The sequence below is a fragment of the Pecten maximus genome, chromosome 15 (genome assembly GCF_902652985.1).
Source record: "Pecten maximus chromosome 15, xPecMax1.1, whole genome shotgun sequence".
NCBI lineage: Eukaryota > Metazoa > Mollusca > Bivalvia > Pectinida > Pectinidae > Pecten > Pecten maximus.
The window spans coordinates 10,182,376-10,205,761 of NC_047029.1; the positions used below are offsets into that span (position 1 = coordinate 10,182,376).

Genomic DNA, 23,386 nt, shown 5'->3' on the forward strand with positions numbered 1-23,386 from the left:
GCCTCGTACCCGTGTCGGGAAGCTGCAAAACGGGCCGATCTGGTTGTGTTTTTGGGCAAGATACTTACCCTAGTTGCTTTGGGTGACATGCGACGGGCCTCCCGTATGTTGTTCAGTGAGGTAGTCACCAACTACTATAGTGAGACCCCTCCTCAGAATGACCCTGGCTGTTCACGGGGCGATAAACCCAGCAATCAAACAAACCATCTGATCTTAAATTCCGTGCATTTCAACAGGTGACTCTAATCAATTTCGGTTTACTTTGCCACCATTCCACACCAGTCTCATCTTATGATCAAATTATTTCTAACAAAAATAACACCCAAGTATGTCTCGCATGTCTTCACTTTTCCATATCATCAGGATTAAACAAATATATTGTATTGATTACAGTTATTGCTCTAATGGCCACAAACCAATTCTGTACAAAATATCAATTCCAGAATGTTTGGGTGGATGACTGCAAAACAATACCAAACTATACAAACATGTGATCTACAGAAAGGGAAACCTGTGCAATTTGCTTATCTCATATTCAAAGTAGAGTAGAAAAAAAGATCTTTTTCTACATGTAATGCAGCAGGTCTCATCCTTGAGGCCTTCTGTGCCCTAAAACAGCGTAGCCGCCACCATCAACCCACCCTGTAGCCGCAACCCTCACCCCTCCCTGTAGCCGCAGCCCTCACCGCGATCTGTAGCCCAGCCCTCACCCCATCCTGCAGGGGGCATCAATATCGGTAAAACAATAATCACAAAACTTTACACATTTATTTCATTTATTTCTTATATAATGCAAGAATAATTTAATCATTTGCTTGAAGTAAATGAAAATAATAATTAGTTTGTTTTGCCATACATAAAGTTAGACATACAACAGGCATCATAGTTCAGAAACAGAAGTCGCCAAGCCATTAACAAAACAAATAGCCAGGTAAATAGGGTAAGTTTGTTACCAGAGTTCTGGACACATCGATGATAACAGGGGTCGGACTGACCTCTGGATAAACCTATGTGTACAGGGGGTCAGTCTGACCTCTGGGTACATCTACGTGTACAGAGGTCAGTCTGACCTCTGGGTACATCAATGTGTACAGGGTCAGTCTGACCTTCGGTACATCAACATGTAACAATGAGCAAATGATAAACTCGGAAGTGGCAGTAAAGGAAATCTAGATGACAGACATCTTAAAAAGTCTCACCTTTTGTGGTTAATTCTAAAAAACTTTTTAAATAACCACACTTAAATTATTAGTACTCCAATCATATTGTCTGATTTATCAATATTTACGTGTCTGGTTAATAAATATTTACTTAATTAATCCGACAGAAAGGTTGTAAAATAACAGTATCAATAACATAACTATGATAATACTATATTTCATGATATGGTTTTATTATCAACAAACAAGATAGCATACACCTTAAAATCACAAACTTATAATTGTTGTATCATTTCTGTATTGTGAAACCACACCTACCATCTATCTTCCTTTTTAGGAATTATTTAATTTCTCATCACTACACTATCAATTCAATACAACGTCAATTCACAATTTACTGTGTACTGTGTAAGGTGATTTTGTAAGAGGATAGAATGATGCAAAGTCTCCAAACCCTAGCATTTCTTAATGATCCTCAGGGAATTATAAAAAATAATCCAAATAAGGGTTGGGAAACAGTGTTTCTGGTAGTATGGGGGACTTGATATTGTGAAGACTTCAAGTACATCACATAGGGACTTGGCACGGATTTCCAACTCGCGGTCCTTATATATGTATTATGATATATCAAGAAATTTCATGTAATACCTATATATGTTCTGTCGGTTGAAAATTTCTGCCAGGTCCCTGTGGTACATATAAATACACATAGACTGTCGGTCCGACAACTTGTACCAAGTCCCTGTGGTACATTTAAATACACATACAGACTGTGGGTCTGACAACTTGTGCGAAGTCCCTATGTGGTACATTTAAATACACATACAGACTGTCGGTGTGACAACTTGTGCCAAGTCCCTGTGGTACATTTAAATACACATACAGACTGTCGGTGTGACAACTTGTACCAAGTCCCTGTGGTACATTTAAATACACATACAGACTGTGGGTCTGACAACTTGTGCGAAGTCCCTATGTGGTAGTGCGTTCCTGCCTGCTACGTTATGAAAGGTGGCTCAAATTTTTAAGATGTCTGTCATCTAAATGAGACAAAAAGACACGGACAGTCAATCATTGTGGTGGCGGAGTGACGTCCCTTCATCAGTGAATACATATACAGGTAATAACTGGCTAAATAATGTCAAATCTCAGTAAATAACGACAACATAATGGAATTATTAAAAGAAGGAAATGTTCACAGAGCCCAGAAACTACTGCACTATCACTGTAAACCACACTACATCTACTTTTTTATTTTTGTTTTATTTTTTAGCATTACAGATAAAAAGTTTTTAAATGCTTATAACACACTAACAGAGACAGTACTTTGTAAATTGATATTGATATTTTTAGTGTTATTTTTATATGTATAAAAGGCATATGGGTAATTATATACATTTAGTTATTTCTGTGCAGGGAAATTGATTACAGCATCTTAATTAATACACATCTTTACGAAAATCAAAAAAAATCAGTCAGATTATTTCAGAAAAAAAAATATTCAAATTACAAATTTCAGTTTTTAATCAATCTTACAAAAATTTATGGCAATTAACATGAACATTTTTAAGACTTTACATCAATCCCAAAAGATGACATTATTCTGATAAAAATTATTAATCTTAGAAGATAAGTCAAATAACTGCAGATCTCTAATTATAAGCCAAGAATTCGAAGGTAATAGAGTTATCTCCCTTGTCAATATCTAACCTTTAATATAGGTACATGAAAATTATTTCATTTAAGTCATTGAAATTAACCACTAAATTGATATCAAGGTTTTATATATTTCTACAAAGTATGAAAAGAATTCAAATTTTGAAACGCAATTAAAGTTTCAACAATTGGCAACACATACCATGAAATATTGTAAAATGCTATCAAAGGCAACATCATTTAGGAAATAATAAATGTCATTTAAGGTGTTCTTGATCATTTTGTTTATCAAATTACATGTGAATAAAATATTAATTACAAATAAACCTAAGAATGCTGTAATATTTAAGTGCATGTTGAGAACTACAGGTGCAAGTTTACTAACAACTACTTAAGGTGTTCAGTGATAGTGAAATAGTCTCTTGGCTTCCATCTCCCTGAATATTAACAAAACACTTCAAGCATTTAATTGTGTTACAGAATACATAGTATGTAGTCACTATAATACAAGAGAAAATCATCGTCATATGTTTTTATTTTACATAACTTACACCATTAATATAAAAAGTCATTTTCCCATAAAGATCAGTGATAAAAAACATACATATTTATTCCTCAAGACATGCAAGATAAGGTTCAACATGTCTCCTAAGTATCATATACCCATACACACATGTACAGTCGTTATCATAAAACAATCCTTGTGGTGTACGAATCACATCAGGTGTTACACTACGGCAGGTAAACAGAACACTTCCTCCAAAGTTATTATAAAGTTTTAGTATTCGATTAGAGATTTTAGCCATCCCTCTAGCAACCGAAATTTTACCATCTTTAAGAAAATCATCAATGTGGAATGAATGTCTCCAATATTAATATATCCGGTAATTCTATATTCCAATATTTGTTCTAACCCATCCTGGTCATCATGTGATAACCTTTATATAGCTATCCGTGCATAAAACTCTCTAATGAGATATTCCGATATTCTTGATTGTCTAACTGGTTCAATTATTGACATAGTTATCATTTATATATGTCAAATATATATATATTGGATCCATGTATGATGTGCTTTAAACTTTAAAGTCAATTCTTGTTCCAGACAGCGGTGTTAATAATCTTGAAGACAGGAATTGAATATTATTTCTGTTCACCCGTCACATACACCTATTTCTGCTCAGCAGAACCATTTCATTGAACTCTAACATATATAGCAAGCGATGCAGATTTTGCCTGGGCTGTACAGAGTATACACATACAAGCAGAGAGTCCATATCGACCGGATATAACTTTCACACAAATCATGACATATCCGCACCAGTTTAAGTCACATCCTCCGAATACAGCCATGCAGATCGTATCCTCTATCACACGTCAACAATCTCACTAATTGTGCTATCTTACACTCCCTATATACAGTTAATTCATTCACTACCTAAATCACAGTTCTCATCCACACACCAGAGCAATAAGCAAAATTCCATGTATAGCATTATCACATGTAGAAACACTATAATAAATGATACCAGTTTAAGATTGATCATATTGATAGCCTGGTTCTAACACCCTACCCGAAAACCACAAGGTTTTATTTGAATATAAAACCTGAACATTTACCAGTGATTGCCCTAACATTCTCACATTTCAAATTGTGAAGTTTGTTTCTTGAATTATATACTAAAAAATTCCATTTCACAATATAACATTAAAATCAAAACAAATAACTGATTTATGACTTTCGATTAAAATTGTTAGTAGGGATAGTAATTAGATACATAGGTAAAATGTGATTCTATAAATACTATTTTCTTTCACAGACAGGAAGTCATTTCAAATGCTGTATCATTCAAACAGAAGAAATGTTCTGCCTGTTTTAATTTCCTTTCTGTGTATTTCCTTGTAGCAAACATGATAATTACTCTTTATTACTGGTAGAACACAATATTTGTAATTAATTATCCACCTTGCTGAATGAGACAAGATAAAAATAAACTCTGAATACATTTGTGTACCTAGTTATCTTACCCAGACACCTAAATAAATAGCATGTAGGAATTCACACATTAACAATGAACTAGTGGTATATTAACACATGTACCAACTCTTCAACGAAGATCAAATATTTTCAGCGATTTTCAAATAGAATTTTGCCATTTCAAAAAACAACACTGTCTATCTATCCAACGATAGAAATCTGAAATCACATTGGCATGACTGTAGACATTGATAATGGAAGGAGATAATATTTCAATAGATTCAACACAATTTTAAATTTCCAGGCATATAGAACATTTATAGATTACATTCTGAGTTAGGATGGAAGTGACATAATCACGACAGTATGGCATCACGGTAGTAAACCTACCCTATATATATCTGTTGATAATACTACCAGTTCTATAAACTCTCATATATTTCCTACAATAAAGATTTCTTTTATATCTATATAACTATACTTTCTGTGAATAATAATTTGATAATGATATATATTTAAAAATTCCTTATATTTTTTATTTGTCTCAGTTAAATATCTTATTGAAATTAATCTTGGTGCAACAAATATGGAATTTATTTTTTAAGAAACATCATATCAAATATTATGAATTCTTAACAAACCTTTGACAGTAGACTTTGTCATACTGCCGAGGAGTTCATTTTTTACATATTAGAACCATCACAAATCTGTAACAGGAATTTATAGCTGGTCAGGTTTCTAGTAAAAACTGGATTATCTTTTTATTGTCGTTTAAGTTTCACCATTTTTAATATAAAAAAAATATTTGTTCACTTCGACATTCTATTAATCTGACACAAACTGTTAATTTACCCATTCAATAAATAATTAAAAACATCGACATTCAATAAACACAGCCTATAATTGCAGAGTGTGTTGATTTTTCGTCTAATGAAGTACAAAACATTCACAGAGCACTTATATTTGTGAAACATGTTATGCATTCACTCCAGTTAATTTTCAGAAAAATTTGCACCTACACCATGCTTCCAGTCTCTGTAACCAGGATCATAACATAGTCTAGCACACCACTGATAGCAATGCTCATGACGTTATAAATTCTAAGGTTTTGGAATGTAATGATAAAATTTCTATAAATAATATCTCATGTGATACTTCTGTTATGTAGTAGTGGGATGTATATTAAACATGCAATTGAACCTGGAAAGATCTAAAAAAAAAATAAAAAAAATAACAATACAATCTGTTTTAACAGTAAGATTTTGCAAGTTTGTTTTTTATAACATGTCCCAATGCAAGGCAGTAGTTTGAACAGTAAGGAAGATTTGTCTCCCTTTATTTAGTATTTAAACTTTTTGTATTAAAACTAGACATTTATTACGATAATGTAACTCTACACAATGTCAAAAATGAATTTCAGTACAATCAAAGTAACATGTCACATAAAATATTGGTTGAAATCAAAACAAGAATTAATCAATATCTGCTATATCATCATTTGTTAGCTTTGATTAGTAAATATCTCTATCAAGATGCTACAATATACTGACTCTATATATTAATATTGATAATATAAAGTTAGCTATGTTTCACATTTAACTGTTGTATAATACATGAAGGAATGGTTGAGAGAATTTGAAAAACTTACAATGTTACATTACAAAAACAAGATGTGTAGTCATATCTCCTGATAAAAAATGGAATTTATATCAAAATTCAACATCGTATATTTAAATATTCATAATCTGCGCCATTAACAATAGTTCCATCATGGTGAATATTTTTTCTTAAAATTTGTATAATCAATCATTACTAAATAATATTGATCTTAAATAATTGGCAAACTGAACATTCATGCAAGACATGTATCAAATTTAAATAAATATTGTACGATCTATTAATATCATAGTAAAATTGTCATTTTCAAAATTTTATCAAATGACATTTAAGTACTGTATACTGAGCCTGTAACAATAAAGGTTTTTCATGTTTAATTTGAAAAGAGGGCAAACTTACAAGCAAGCTATGCAGTACAGTTAAGCTTTAGTAGAAGCAATCATGCTTGTTTTTCTTTCCCTATCGTGGAGTTCCTCGACATTTGGCTATGCATGGCTAAGCTGTATGTACCAGTATAAACTTGGGTGACAGCGGGCTTTCTCTCTCTTCAAAATTTCACGTTTAATTAAGTAGACTGTACACATATATATAAATAACAGCACTCATGATTTAGAACATAGGTGTATAAATGTAACAAATTTTACATATCACAGATGACAAACTATAGAACCAATCAGAGGGTCCATCAAGTGTACGCAAAACTCGGGAGAGTCAATAATGCAATGATCTGTGTCTACGCCGCTTCTGCCGACTTATCCTTTGAAACGTATCCTCCAAATAAAATCCTCTGGAATATTCTCACAGACTTACAGAAAATTGGCACGTGAGTTTTATATACACTTGACAACCAACTGATGTAATGGTGTTCTATACCTCGAGTTGTCAGATGTTACTAAAAGGAAAAGAGTTATCTCCCTTGGAAAACTTGATTTTTGTCCCCTCCAGCGCTTCCTGGTGAACACATCACAAGCACTGATCCAATGTAAGGTTTGCTGAACGAAATCACAGGTCAAAGACCTAATTCACAGATCCTAACGATCCATTGTCTAGTACTGATCGGACCTAGATACATATAAATGACTGTTGCTTGTAGACTTGTCTTTGCCTCAGCTACAAGTGATGCACATTGCACTTTATCGGCATTGAATGCAAACAGTCTTTTGCATATATATTGATATACTATAGCAGTGAGTCCTAGGGAATCAAACATGTCATTTTGGAGGAGGTGGTGGAGGCGCTCGTGCTCCTGAAAAAAAAAAAAAAAAATAGAATATTAAATCATATTACAAAAGGTGTCAAATGTACAAAGGCTATTCCCAAAAAAGCTGAAATTTTACAGAATACATTTTTATCTACATAGATAAAGGATGTCACTACTGAAACTACACAATATGATATCATGTGTATGTTTTTGAAGTGAGTGAATGTACCTGGATTTCTAGGGCTTTAATATATAGTCTGTGATTTTACCTAAATTTCTATGGTTTCAGCATATAACTGTATTTTTACCTGAATTTCAATGGTTTCAATATACCTGTGTTTTTACCTGAATTTCTGAGGATTTAATACATATTTGTATATTTAACTGGATTTGTTGGATTTTTTAATACATACCTGTATTTTTACCTGGATTTCTAGGATTTTTACTTGGATATGTCTTGTTCATCTTACTAAATGGTTCCGGAGGTGGACACTCATTTGCATTATGAAATCTGAATCTATTTTCAAAGTCTGAAAGAGAACAGGTGAAATTTCACATTCAATTTTGTTTATTGATTCACAGGGACATGTTTACAATTGCAAAGTCTGGCATATCTTGTGTAATTTGCTTGAAAACAAAGGTTTAAAAAGTCAAGATTGACGAGTCATTTTGGCATGACAACTGAACTCAACAAAACAAAATTTGTTAAATTTAAAATCACTGCCACAAAATTGAATATATTTCAAATATAAGTAACATCAATTCATCCAACTATTGTCGTCACTCAATGCCAGACCCTAAGTATTCTGTGAGGATTTCTATACAAACCCACCTGACTGTTTTAAAGCCTTTGATTAACAGTAAAAAACTAGCTTTTTGTGTAAATAACTAATCTCACATAAGGAATTACTGTATTAATCCTCGAACAATATTCAAGTTTGGGGAGGGCTTATTTGTGAACTACTGTTAGCTCACTATTCTGTAACTGATGATCAGAAAACACTTTCTATGGACTTCTGTACAGTGCTTTTGATAGACTATAAATAATAGTTGTGAATGATGTTTTTTCCGACATCTTATCCATCAGGATATAAAATCGATAGAAGAACTAATGACAGGGACGACAGTTTATCCTCACCGTCACTTCCACCGGAGTAGTTGCCCGAGCGCCTCTGTGGAGGGGGTGGGGGCATAGCACCTGTACTCTGTGGACCTCGCATGGGTGGGGGAGGTGGCTTCAACCCCGGGGCCCGTGGTAAAGTCCCGCCATTTTGTGCTGATGTAGTTCTCGTTGGAGGCGGCGGCGGGGGACCACCTTGTCGAGATGGAGGTTGGCTAGGAGGGGGTGGGGGCTGATTTGCCCTGGTAGATGTCGGCCGATTTGACAGTGTTGGTTTCAACGACGATGAGGGAGGGGGAGGAGGCCTGTTAGAAGGAGGCGGAGGAGGCGGTGCTCCCTGAAAGAAATAAAACAACATTCAGAAAACAATCATTTATCAACAAAGAAAAGTACTGAAAGGGGTAGGTTTTTTGGTAAGTTCAAATTCTGGTACATCATGAAACTAAGTATAACACATTACTGCTGCATCAATATACAGTCAAACCTGTCTATAAAGGCCACTTAAGGGATACGGTCAAAGTGGCCTTTATAGACAGGTGGCCTTTATATACAGGTTCAGTTTTTCGACAGTGGATGTAAACAAAAAATACATTTGTATACTGTATGTACATGTATCATTTAAATGAATGGTACATTGTATGTGCTTTTGAAATTTCAATAAAATTAAAATGGATTTCAATTGAATTTATATTTTTTATTCAATGTTAATAAATAAATAGGTACATGTACAATGCATATTTTATTAGCAGGTAACAAATAAATATTGATTTACAAGTTGTCATGTATACTGTTCACTGTTTTTGAAAAAAGTCGCTTATCTTTGCCTGTGACACTCCAGTACCTACTCTTAAGTTATTCAAAAGTCCCTCTAACTCTATTGTCTGGGAAAAGAATTCTTGGAACCATTTCCAAACTAGCATGTTGATTTCCTCATTCCCGGTAGGTCTCCTCGTCCGCTTTCTCTCCGGTGCAGAATTTTGTTCATACTCCGTGAGAAAGTCACATTTTCTTTTTAAAATATTATTGATTTGCGTCCTGCCTACGCCTAAATCGTCTGCAATTTTACGTGCACTCAAACCAGCTTTTTCTGACTTCATAATGACATCATACCGTTGGTCTAAAGTGAGGGCGATCCTTTTGGGAGGCATGCCGATTTGAAATGAACATTTTTTCTCGTCACAAATCTACGTATAACCTATGTAAACATTACTCAGTGTCGCTTCCGATTTCGGCAGTGCGTTCGTTTAGGTAGTTATTTTGTTGTCTGTAAGATAACTAAATTGTACAGTAAAACAAACGAAACTAAAATAATATCAGCTGAATGTAATAACTGACTATGTCATACAATTATTTTATGTACTGTATTAATATCGTTTGATATAAACTTTGAAGTACCAATATGTATCGTAAATAGCCGGAAATCAAAAACCACGTTCTTAACGAACGCACCCAGAGTTACCTCTCTTGATATAGCCAATACACATAATGGACGTTGTAATGTTCGCCGGAGTCGAAGATTTTTTAATGATCCAGTGGCCGTTATTCAGCAGTTTTTCTGGCATTTCCAGCCATTTTTAGTGACCGCTGGCCACGTAAGACAGGTGACCGTTATATGGAGGCATGTTGTATAGCAAAATGCATTGGGAGGACCATGAGATGGCCGTTATAGACAGGTGACCGCTATATAGAGGTGGCCGTTAAACCAGGTTTGACTGTACATCAATGTTGAACTGGCATGTATACCTTAATGATTTTCCTTGTATTATGATAAAGAAACTTCTCACTCATAATTGTAAGCAGTACCAGTGCCTTCAGATAATACCAAAATATTACTAATATTTTTACCTTAAACCAATGATTAATGTAATAATTATGTAAGTTGCTTGTCAAGGAAAACCCACATCAGTCTGCTGCTGTCAAATAGCTACATTTGATGTATTATAAAACTACAAAATAATGTTGATTTCTCGACTTTGGAAACATTGGGTATACTGAATCTCTAAGCCAGGACCACGCTGTCTTGAACAAGACATCCAACCCCCTACACACTATATATAGTCCTCCATCTGTTACTACAAAGCTTCCTATACACTATATATAGTCCTCCATCTGTTACTACAAAGCTTCCTATACACTATATATAGTCCTCCATCTGTTACTACAAAGCTTCCTATACACTATATATAGTCCTCCATCTGTTACTACAAAGCTTCCTAACTAGGAATGAGGACTAACATGCCTGGTAGCAAGCAACATCCAGTTCATACTTCAATGGTTCGTGACTGGTAAGCCAGTTGTTGGTCACACTGCAGCTGGCTAGACTAGCTATATATATATATATATATATGGGGCAAAGAAGTAATTCAAACAGTGTAAACAATAAGGTTTGTTAAATTTTCGAGGCAATCCGCCCCTTTATCAAAACACAAAAAATCACAAATACAATCACATAATATATATAAGAAGTACTGGAAATACAATAAAATACAATAAGAATAATGTTTTAGTAACTGGAGAAACCACAATGAACCCTTCGGCAAACGTGGGCGTAGTATCCGCTAGTATCCGCCTTCGGCCCACGTTTGCCGAAGGGTTCATTGTGGTTTCTCCAGTTACTAAAACATTATTCTTATTGTATTTTATTGTATTTCCAGTACTTCTTATATATATTATGTGATTGTATTTGTGATTTTTTGTGTTTTGATAAAGGGGCGGATTGCCTCGAAAATTTAACAAACCTTATTGTTTACACTGTTTGAATTACTTCTTTGCCCCATATAATCATTACAAGTAATTCGTATCCTCCATACATTTATGTGAGGATCCAGTGTTATCTGGATTATACTGTTCATATTACTTCTTTGACCCTTATATATATATATAGATAATAAATTGTTTTTATCCTTACGGACGAATTATAAAAGTAAAATAAAAAAAAAAACTCTCCGTTAGCGCTTTCGTCGCGTCATGACTTCAGAATGATTTTATTTTCAAAATAGATGATTATGACGTCATATATTATGACGTCATAGACGTAGACACAGAGACAGTAATACACAACACAGAATGGCAACATTGTGAATATAAAATTATTCGAAATAAAAATAAAAATAAAACTGCCCTCACGAGGAATCGATCTCACGACCATAAGACTGAAATACCGGGTGTCTTACCCGTTCGGCTATGCCGGCTGTGATTTAAACGTTATGTTTTTTTAGTATTAAATTCTAGAGATGTTGTATAAATACGGAAACAACAAGAAAAATGTGTACATATTGTTCACAATACCGAGACATTTCAAATGTGTCCCGTCTCCGGGAGTTGTGTATTACTGTCTCTGTGTCTACGTCTATGACGTCATAATATATGACGTCATAATCATCTATTTTGAAAATAAAATCATTCTGAAGAGTCGCCATGACGTGACGAAAGCGCTAACGGAGAGTTTTTTTTTTTTATTTTACTTATATATATATATATATGTATAGCATTTTTTCTGTCATTACCAGGAATGCCATTTTGTCTGCTAAGACCAGGTATGGCATTTTGTCTTCCATTACCAGCTATGGTATTTTGTCTTCCATTACCAGGTATGGCATTTTGTCTGTCCATATCAGGTAAGGTATTTTGTCTGTAGTTACCCAGAATGGCATTTTGTCTTCCGTTACCAGGTATGGCATTTTGTATGCCGTGATCAGATATGCCATTTTGTCTGCTCTGACCAGGTGTGGCATTTTGTCTGCAGTGACCAGGCATGGCATTTCGTTATGATGACACTATAAAATTGGTTGTAAGTGGTCCCATCATCTACCTTCACATGATTTTATCTGTTCCGAGGACTGAACAACCTCAAACAATGCCTGTTTTGGATGTAGTGCAATTGATTGATCCATGAGTTGAGTTATATTCCTCTTCAAACCTATTTTTTCTCTTCCATAATTATACATCAATAACAGTGATGACTGGACCAGACAATTATATGTTATCATTGGCTATATACCAGATATACATGTATATATCAACATGTACCTGAAAACATTGAATACAGAACCTTCACAGTTACAACATGACCCCTGAGATTGTCTGTAGTTAACTTACAGCTTGGGCTATCCGTGGTTTAGCATCAGACGGTATCGCAGGAAGTGGTCTACGTTTTTTAATGGAAGGAATTGGATGAGATACAGAGTGAGCTCCACTGACTTGATAAGTACCGAATATCTCATCTTCATCATCATATCCTCCCGATTCATTAACCGACTGATTTACACCACCATTAATGCCAGCCATGGCTGATACTATGTAATCCTAATAGCACTTCCTGTCTTTAATTTATACACCAAACATTATCTGCATATATCTATCTTCTCCATATTCATGAGTTGGCATTTTTCTTACATATCTCGTATCCATATTCATGAGTTACCTAACAAATTTAATGAATATTCATGAATGCTAGACACTGAAGTCATCTAAAGACAGCACTGAATATTTTAAATCAGTTTTCTGTCTAAATAAACAACATAAACTTTATATACTGACTTGGATTTATTATTGACTAATATGATTTCCATGCACTTATAATTAGGTTTTCTTTGTCATAATCAACCAAGATTAAATTCATTGCTACAAATATTTCATTTATTATTTAATTCCTAGGTAATTGATCTGAATGATTTAAGGTGAGATGAAGGAAATAGATTTTCTTTGGTTCCTATCTTGACCCTCTGATTCATTATCTCTGATCTTTCACTATATATGCTACCGCACAAGTTAAATTGCCTGTTTCCGTTGTCCACTAGACAGGAAGAATAAGACGACTACAGGAAGCCAAGGTGTATAGAAACAGGAGCTAATACACATATCATTAGAGTCAAACTCCTCCCATCAATCAAACATATATATATATTTCACTACAGGATATTTACCGACCCATACAATATACATGGGGTACATCTCACTGACCCATACAATATACATGGGGTACATCTCACCGACCCATACAATATACATGGGGTACATCTCACCGACCCATACAATATACATGGGGTACATCTCACTGACCCATACAATATACATGGGGTACATCTCACCGACCCATACAATATACATGGGGTACATCTCACCGACCCATACAATATACATGGGGTACATCTCACCGACCCATACAATATACACGGGGTACATCTCACCGACCCATACAATATACACGGGGTACATCTCACCGACCCATACAATATACACGGGGTACATCTCACCGACCCATACAATATACACGGGGTACATCTCACCGACCCATACAATATACACGGGGTACATCTCACCGACCCATACAATATACGTGGGGTACATCTCACCGACCCATACAATATACGTCGGGTACATCTCACCGACCCATACAATATACGTCGGGTACATCTCACCGACCCATACAATATACGTCGGGTACATCTCACCGAACCATACAATATACGTGGGGTACATCTCTCCGACCCATACAATATACATGGGGTACATCTCACCGACCCATACAATATACATGGGGTAAATCTCTCCGACCCATACAATATACATGGGGTACATCTCACCGACCCATACAATATACGTGGGGTACATCTCACCGACCCATACAATATACGTGGGGTACATCTCACCGACCCATACAATATACACGGGGTACATCTCACCGACCCATACAATATACATGGGGTACATCTCACCGACCCATACAATATACGTGGGGTACATCTCACCGACCCATACAATATACGTGGGGTACATCTCACCGACCCATACAATATACGTCGGGTACATCTCATCGACCCATACAATATACATGGGGTACATCTCACCGACCCATACAATATACGTGGGGTACATCTCACCGACCCATACAATATACGTCGGGTACATCTCACCGACCCATACAATATAAATGGGGTACATCTCACCGACCCATACAATATACATGGGGTACATCTCACCGACCCATACAATATACATGGGGTACATCTCACCGAACCATACAATATACGTGGAGTACATCTCACCGAACCATACAATATACGTGGGGTACATCTCACCGACTCATACAATATACACGGGGTACATCTCACCGACCCATACAATTTACACGGGGTACATCTCACTGACCCATACAATATACGTGGAGTACATCTCACCGAACCATACAATATACGTGGGGTACATCTCACCGACTCATACAATATACACGGGGTACATCTCACCGACCCATACAATATAAATGGGGTACATCTCACTGACCCATACAATATACATGGGGTACATCTCACTGACCCATACAATATACGTGGGGTACATCTCACTGACCCATACAATATACGTCGGGTACATCTCACCGACCCATACAATATACGTGGGGTACATCTCACCGACCCATACAATATACACGGGGTACATCTCACCGACCCATACAATATACATGGGGTACATCTCACCGACCCATACAATATACACGGGGTACATCTCACCGACCCATACAATATACACGGGGTACATCTCACCGCCCCATACAATATACACGGGGTACATCTCACCGCCCCATACAATATACACGGGGTACATCTCACCGCCCCATACAATATACACGGGGTACATCTCACCGCCCCATACAATATACACGGGGTACATCTCACCGACCCATACAATATACACGGGGTACATCTCACCGACCCATACAATATACACGGGGTACATCTCACCGACCCATACAATATACACGTGGGGTACATCTCATCTATCATTTACTGTCTACTTTACAACACACAAGGGTAGGACGTTCACCGACCCATACAATATACGTCTCACGCACTGTCTATATATAGTTATGATAGCTCTTCAGAGCCTATGTTTCTGTTTCATATATACAATTATAAGTAAATATCTAGTCCACTACACAGAAGAATATGACATTTAAGAAGACTTGAGACTTAAAGATCTCTAAAAAAATTTTATTCTCCTAAAATTCTATTTATGAATGAAGAATTTGTGATGTACATGCGTGCTTAATACACTAAGCAGTCGTACTAATTGTCAGTAATTGTTACTACATGTATATCTAAAGGTTTATGATCATGATAAATATGGAAAACCTATTAAGAGTTATCTCTCTCATAAAACTTGGCTTTATTGTAGCTGTTTCAGCCTCAGTAAAGTAAAACTAGAACTGTCGCCAGGATGGCTGACTAATAACCCCGCAATCTGCACGAGTCAATGGTGAATTGGAATTGTTAATTAGAGGCTAACTAAGATAACCCAGTAATATAGTGACCAGTTGCCATAGCAACCATAATTTTGAGAAAAGGAAAGTGAGATGCACATCTACACATGGTCCTATATACCGTATTTGTGTGAAGTTTCATTGAAATCGGCCCTTCAGTTTAGGAGTTTTCCGCACAAACTTAAAGTTATGGTTCTTATCGGAAAACCTGTTTATAGTGACCAGTTGCCATAGCAACCATAATTTTGAGGAAAAGAAAGTGAGATGCACAATGACATCTACACAAGATCCTCTATATTTGTGTGAAGTTTCATTGAAATTAGCCCTTTGGTTTAGGAGGAGTTGTCCGGACAAACTTAAAGTTATGGTTCTTATCGGAAAACCTGTTTATAGTGACCAGTTGCCATAGCAATCATAATTTTGAGGAAAAGAAAGTGGCATGCACATCTAGACATGATCATTAATATGTGTGTGAAGTTTCATTGGAATCTATAACAATATCAAGTCCCTGGGCCTCTTGGTTATTGAGAAAAAAAAATTTTAATGAAAAATTGACGCCAGACGGACAGACGGCGGACGCCGCACCACGGCATAAGCTCACTTGCCCTTCGGGCAGGTGAGCTAACAATGGTACATACCTGTGAGGGTGGTGGAGGTAACGGCCTTCCCACCATACTCGGCGGCCTATTTCCAGGTCCCTTAGCTGACTGAGGAGGAGGGGGCGGCGGTGCCCCACTCTTTGCTGACTGTGGGGGTGGAGGAGGGGGCCCTGACGCTTTTGAAGACTGTGGGGGAGGGGGCGGTGGCCCCGACGCTTTTGCAGACTGTGGGGGAGGTGGCCACTGTCCTGAAGGCTTCCCAGGAGCTGTCGCTGGTGGAGGTCGATTTGGGGGTGGGGGAGGATGTGACCTTGGAACACCTCCCGTGACCCCTGACCTTGGACGAGCATTATTGTTTATAGAATTGATCGAGTCACCAACAGATGAATGTCTTGACGAGTTACTGTTCAATGAGGTATTGCTTCCTCTCACATGACCATTTCGGTCATCATTTGACAGTTTTCCCGGGCTTCCAGCCATACCTGGCTTATTCTGGGAAGGCGGGGGAGGAGGTGGGCCAGGCCTACTTTGTCCATTAGAAATTGGCCGTTGATTCAGACTGGGCTTTGTGTTAGATGGTGGAGGGGGAGGCGGTCCACCGATGGTCCGTCCTGGACCATTTGTCATCACCGATGGTCCATTTGTCATGCGGGGTCCTGGGGGACGAAGGGCTGGAGCATGACCTGGTACTAAAATTTATATGAAATAAGAGAGCTTTCAAGAAAGAGTTTAATTAGAGAATGTTTGTGAATTTCTGAATAGAGCTAAATGAAAATTCTAACTTTAGTGTGATGATTGACTGGAAGACTGGTACATGTCTGAAGTAATTCCTACTCTCACTAACTCACGAGGAATAATTATAGACAAATCTGTACAAAATTTCAGATCTATATATATATCACATGCCTTTTGTCAAATTAAATTACAGCTAGTTATCTACCTCTCTGTCCTCCTGATTGTCTTTTGTTAGCGCTTGGTAATCTCGGCACCCCTCCAGCAAACAGACCCCCAAGGCCTCCAACTGCTGGTGGAGTGGGCGTTCCCCCTGTAATGAAGCCAATATATAGATTATAGCATTGAGAGAATCTGTGATTCAGGCACATCCAACATGTACAGGTACAAAGCACATCTAGGACAGACAAAAAGCAATGGAAAGTTTACAAGTTGTACTAGAACATTAACACTGACACAGTTTACAAGTTGTACTAGAACATTAACACTGACAGGTTAGCCAAGGCCCCATCAGCATAATATTGCATGGCAATAGTATTCCCCATAATCATCAAGAAGCCATCTTCACATATCATCAAAGTTGTCATTTGACATTAGGACTTAAAAACACAATCGCAAGAAAGCAAAATATACATTAATATTATACAAGTAATTTGACATGAATTTGTTTCCTTCAAAGACAAAATTTGACTTTGCCTTTAACCTTTGGAACAAATAGCCTTGACTTTGAACCTGGACCTTTGGTCAGTTGATTTATTGTTTAATTTCTTAATTTTTTTTTTTTTTTTTACATATAAACAAAATGTTCATAAGTGAAAAGCTATGATATTTGACCCAAAAACCTTTAATCAGTTGGAATACATTCTAATCAATTCCATCCAATCTTATTTATGTCAAAGAAAAATGTTCAGCAGTAAAAAGATACAAAATTTGACCTTGACATTTGATCTAGACGTATTGTCAGTTGACACCATGTTCAATTTTGACCATCTTTGTTTCATAATGTCATCAAATGTTCATCATTCTGTGAAAAGATACAAAACTCTACCTTGACATTTGACCCAGTGACCTTGACCTTTGTTCAGTTGTCCGCATGCCTAGTTCAGACAAACTTTGTTTTCATTTGTCATCATTAAAACGGTACATAATTGTTCTTTGGATTGCAATTGACTGACCTTGACCTTTGAGCTTAACTTGATTAATATGACCTTGTCCTTTGACCCAGTGACAATGACCTTTGGTCACTTGACTTCTTGTTCAAATCTTTTTTTTTCTTTTTTCTTGTTCAAATCTAAAATATAAAATCTGACTTTGACCTTTGGACCTAATGACTTTGATCTCAATATGTATTTTTGTGAACTGAACATCTTGACAAAGTTAATTGGTCAATAAATACTCAATTTTTCAGCCAAGAAAAAAGCTTTGTGAACAAACAGACTTACAGAGTGATTACTACAGGGCATCTGTATCTGTGTCTCTGATATGTGATCCTAACTATAAATCGAATTCTTCAAAATCTTAATCTTCCTGAACAAAAATATATTTTGACAAATATATAACGAATTAAAAACAAAGATATTTAATTCTGACACGTATCAATACAAAAGTCTATCAGTATGTGGTTTTTATCAACTATATAACCTTTTTTATCTACTGTGACTTACTATCTATGTAGTGTACATATTCATGTATTTTTACAACACAATCTACTTTATCCTCTACCTTCCAAATAGACATATTATGTACCTAAGCCACTGATAAGTCAACAGACTTGTATATTCGTGAAATATTGATTAATCTTTGCAAAATAAGCATGCCGAGACATTCTATAAACACACACCAGGTTTATCAGTGACAATAGCTTTGTCTATATATACACTGAAAAAGAACAAAATATACAATATCTGGTCTACAACAACAAATACCTCACAGTCACTACATACAAACTGACACCAAATATTTTCATTTCAATAAAACAGCATTACATCGTATATTGATAGTAATTACTATAACCAAGGTACATTCAGGCAACTTATAATATTTGAATATATATTACAAATAATAATAGCACTTGTAACTCCAAAACAGACTGGATATCATATGTGTTACCAATTTACAAGCAAACTGTGTATTGCTGCTAAAGCAATACATGTCACTGCTGGCTTCTGCTAAAAATAGTAACAGTGGAAATAGTAAGTGGCATTGACCTTGACCAAAAAACCCTGAAGCTAGAACTTGTTCAAAATCTTATGGTCCTTTATCATGGTATGAAGCTTGATCAAAATCATAATACATGGTTGGAAAGTTATGCTCCGAACATGTACAATGTAAATAAAAGATTTTTTTTAAAGGGGAATCACTTTGTAAAAACAGAAGCAAGAGTTACGGTTCTTGAACACTGCACTCCCCCTCAATGTGGTTTTGATGTGTATGAAGTTTGATGAAATTATAATGCATGGTTTGAAAGTTATGCTCCGGACAATGTAAATAATATATTTTTTTAAAAAGGGGAACAACTCTGTAAAAACAGAAGCAAGAGTTACATACACAATTCTTGCACAATGCACTCCGCCTCAATGTGGTCTTGATGTGTATGAAGTTTGATGAAATTGTCATGCATGGTTAGAAAGTTATGCTCCAGACAAATATATTACGTACGTACTAACGTACAGGCAGATCCATATATACCCTCGGCGACTCGTCGCACGAGGGGATTATCATACTGCACTCTACGAACTGAAAGATTACACAGGTACAGGCTATATAACAATGCTGACACTGTGACTATAACAATGCCGACACTGTGACTACCATATATGGCTTTATAACAATGATGACACTGTGACTATATGTGGTAAGTGTAGGACACTAATTCTCTAGTTTCCACTTCCTGTGTTGACAGGACTAGGACAACTCAGATTGTTGATAGTGGTCATGAACTGTGTACTAATATGTAAACATACACCATCAGTCAATAATACAGACATCGACTGTTGTACAATAATGTAAACATACACCAACAGTCAATAATACAGACATCAACTGTTGTACAATAATGTAAACATCAGTCAATGTTACAGACATCAACTGATGTACAATAATGTAAACATACATCATCAGTCAATGTTAGAGACATCAACTGTTGTACAATAATGTAAACATACACCATCAGTCAATGTTAGAGACATCAACTGTTGTACAATAATGTAAACATCAGTCAATGTTACAGACATCAACTGTTGTACAATAATGTAAACATACACCATCAGTCAATGTTACAGACATCAACTGTTGTACAATAATGTAAACATCAGTCAATGTTAGAGACATCAACTGTTGTACAATAATGTAAACATACACCATCAGTCAATGTTACAGACATCAACTGTTGTACAATAATGTAAACATACACCATCAGTCAATGTTACAGACATCAACTGTTGTACAATAATGTAAACATACACCATCAGTCAATGTTAGAGACATCAACTGTTGTACAATAATGTAAACATCAGTCAATGTTAGAGACATCAACTGTTGTACAATAATGTAAACATACACCATCAGTCAATGTTACAGACATCAACTGTTGTACAATAATGTAAACATACACCATCAGTCAATGTTAGACATCAACTGTTGTACAATAATGTAAACATACACCATCAGTCAATGTTATACATCAACTGTTGTACAATAATGTAAACATCAGTCAATGTTAGAGAAATCAACTGTTGTACAATAATGTAAACATACACCATCAGTCAATGTTAGAGACATCAACTGTTGTACAATAATGTAAACATACACCATCAGTCAATGTTACAGACATCAACTGTTGTACAATAATGTAAACATCAGTCAATGTGAGAGACATCAACTGTTGTACAATAATGTAAACATACACCATCAGTCAATGTTAGACATCAACTGTTGTACAGAGGCCCATGGGGCCTGTATCGCTCACCTGGTTGGATTTGACCAAATGTCAAAATAATGTTCATGTTCAATTTGTTAATACATTATACAAAAATGTATAATGAAAGACCATATGGATTATTTTTTACAACATAATGGTGTTTAAAGAAACTAAGTCCCTTAGGGTGGGGAAAACCCTTTGGCCTATGTTTACATAAGAATTGTGTTTATCCCTTAATGCCCAGCGTTACTATACATAGTTATGGGATTGAGGGTCACAGTAACCATTTATGCAAAATCTGTTCCCCCATCACCACGGATGTTTCTGACCAAATTGGGTTCAAATCCATTTAAAACTCAAATCTCTATTTCCCCTATTTGGCCCCTCCCTTCAGGCCCCTTGGTGGTCAGAGTCAATATTTATATAAACTCTCTTTCCCCCTTCCCCTAAGAATATTCCAGACCAAATTTGGTTCAAATCCATTAATAACTTTATGAATAATAGCTATTTAAAGGAAAAACCCCTATTTCCCTATTTGGCCCCGCCCCTCAGGTCCCTAGGGGTTAAGAGTAAAAATTTATACAAACTATGTTCCCCTTCTACCAAGGATGTTCCTGACCAAATTTGGTTCAAATTCATTCATAACTTTATGACTAGTAGCGATTTAAAGGAGTAACCCTATTTCCCCTATTTGGCCCCGCCCCTCAGGTCCCTAGGGGTTCAGAGTAAAAATTTATGCAAACTCTGTTCCCCTTCTGCCAAGGATGTTCCTGACCAAATTTGGTTCAAATTCATTCATAACTTTATGACTAGTAGCGATTTAAAGGAGTAACCCTATTTCCCCTATTTGGCCCCGCCCCTCAGGCCCCTGGGGGTTCAGAGTAAAACTTTATACAAACTCTGTTCACCTTCTGCCAAGAATGTTCCTGACCAAATTTGGTTCAAATTCATTAATAACTTTATGACTAGTAGCGATTTAAAGGAGTAACCCTATTTCCCCTATTTGGCCCCGCCTCTCAGGTCCCTAGGGGTTCAGAGAAAAAATTTATACAAACTCTGTTCCCCTTCTGCCAAGGATGTTCCTGACCAAATTTGGTTCAAATTCATTCATAACTTTATGACTAGTAGCGATTTAAAGGAGTAACCCTATTTCCCTTATTTGGCCCCGCCCCTCAGGCCCCTGGGGTTCAGAGTAAAAATTTATACAAACTCTGTTCCCCTTCTGCCAAGGATGTTCCTGACCAAATTTGGTTCAAATTCATTCATAACTTTATGACTAGTAGCGATTTAAAGGAGTAACCCTATTTCCCTTATTTGGCCCCGCCCCTCAGGCCCCTGGGGGTTCAGAGTAAAAATTTATACAAACTCTGTTCCCTTTCTGCCAAGGATGTCACTGACCAAATTTGGTTCAAATTCATTCATAACTTTATGACTAGTAGCGATTTAAAGGAGTAACCCTATTTCCCCTATTTGGCCCCGCCCCTCAGGTCCCTAGGGGTTCAGAGTAAAAATTTATGCAAACTCTGTTCCCCTTCTGCCAAGGATGTTCCTGACCAAATTTGGTTCAAATTCATTCATAACTTTATGACTAGTAGCGATTTAAAGGAGTAACCCTATTTCCCCTATTTGGCCCCGCCCCTCAGGCCCCTGGGGGTTCAGAGTAAAACTTTATACAAACTCTGTTCACCTTCTGCCAAGAATGTTCCTGACCAAATTTGGTTCAAATTCATTAATAACTTTATGACTAGTAGCGATTTAAAGGAGTAACCCTATTTCCCCTATTTGGCCCCGCCTCTCAGGTCCCTAGGGGTTCAGAGAAAAAATTTATACAAACTCTGTTCCCCTTCTGCCAAGGATGTTCCTGACCAAATTTGGTTCAAATTCATTCATAACTTTATGACTAGTAGCGATTTAAAGGAGTAACCCTATTTCCCCTATTTGGCCCCGCCTCTCAGGTCCCTAGGGGTTCAGAGTAAAAATTTATACAAACTCTGTTCCCCTTCTGCCAAGGATGTTCCTGACCAAATTTGGTTCAAATTCATTCATAACTTTATGACTAGTAGCGATTTAAAGGAGTAACCCTATTTCCCTTATTTGGCCCCGCCCCTCAGGCCCCTGGGGGTTCAGAGTAAAAATTTATACAAAC

At 36.4% G+C, this 23,386-nt stretch overlaps 1 protein-coding gene across 2 annotated transcripts in view; it reads right to left on the bottom strand.

The window, feature by feature from the left end:
* Positions 1–3,321: 3,321 nt before the first annotated feature.
* The window catches only part of LOC117343151 (basic salivary proline-rich protein 1-like), a 45,068-nt gene continuing 25,003 nt past the window's right edge, over positions 3,322–23,386 (bottom strand). For both annotated transcript variants that reach the window (XM_033905475.1, XM_033905474.1), the window contains 5 exons: positions 17,530–17,634; positions 16,629–17,278; positions 8,751–9,069; positions 8,026–8,142; positions 3,322–7,657 (listed from right to left, as the gene is read on the bottom strand). In XM_033905475.1, coding sequence (XP_033761366.1) covers positions 7,623–7,657; positions 8,026–8,142; positions 8,751–9,069; positions 16,629–17,278; positions 17,530–17,634 — 1,226 coding nt within the window. In that variant the 3' untranslated portion in view covers positions 3,322–7,622. The remainder of the gene's footprint in view (positions 7,658–8,025; positions 8,143–8,750; positions 9,070–16,628; positions 17,279–17,529; positions 17,635–23,386) is intronic.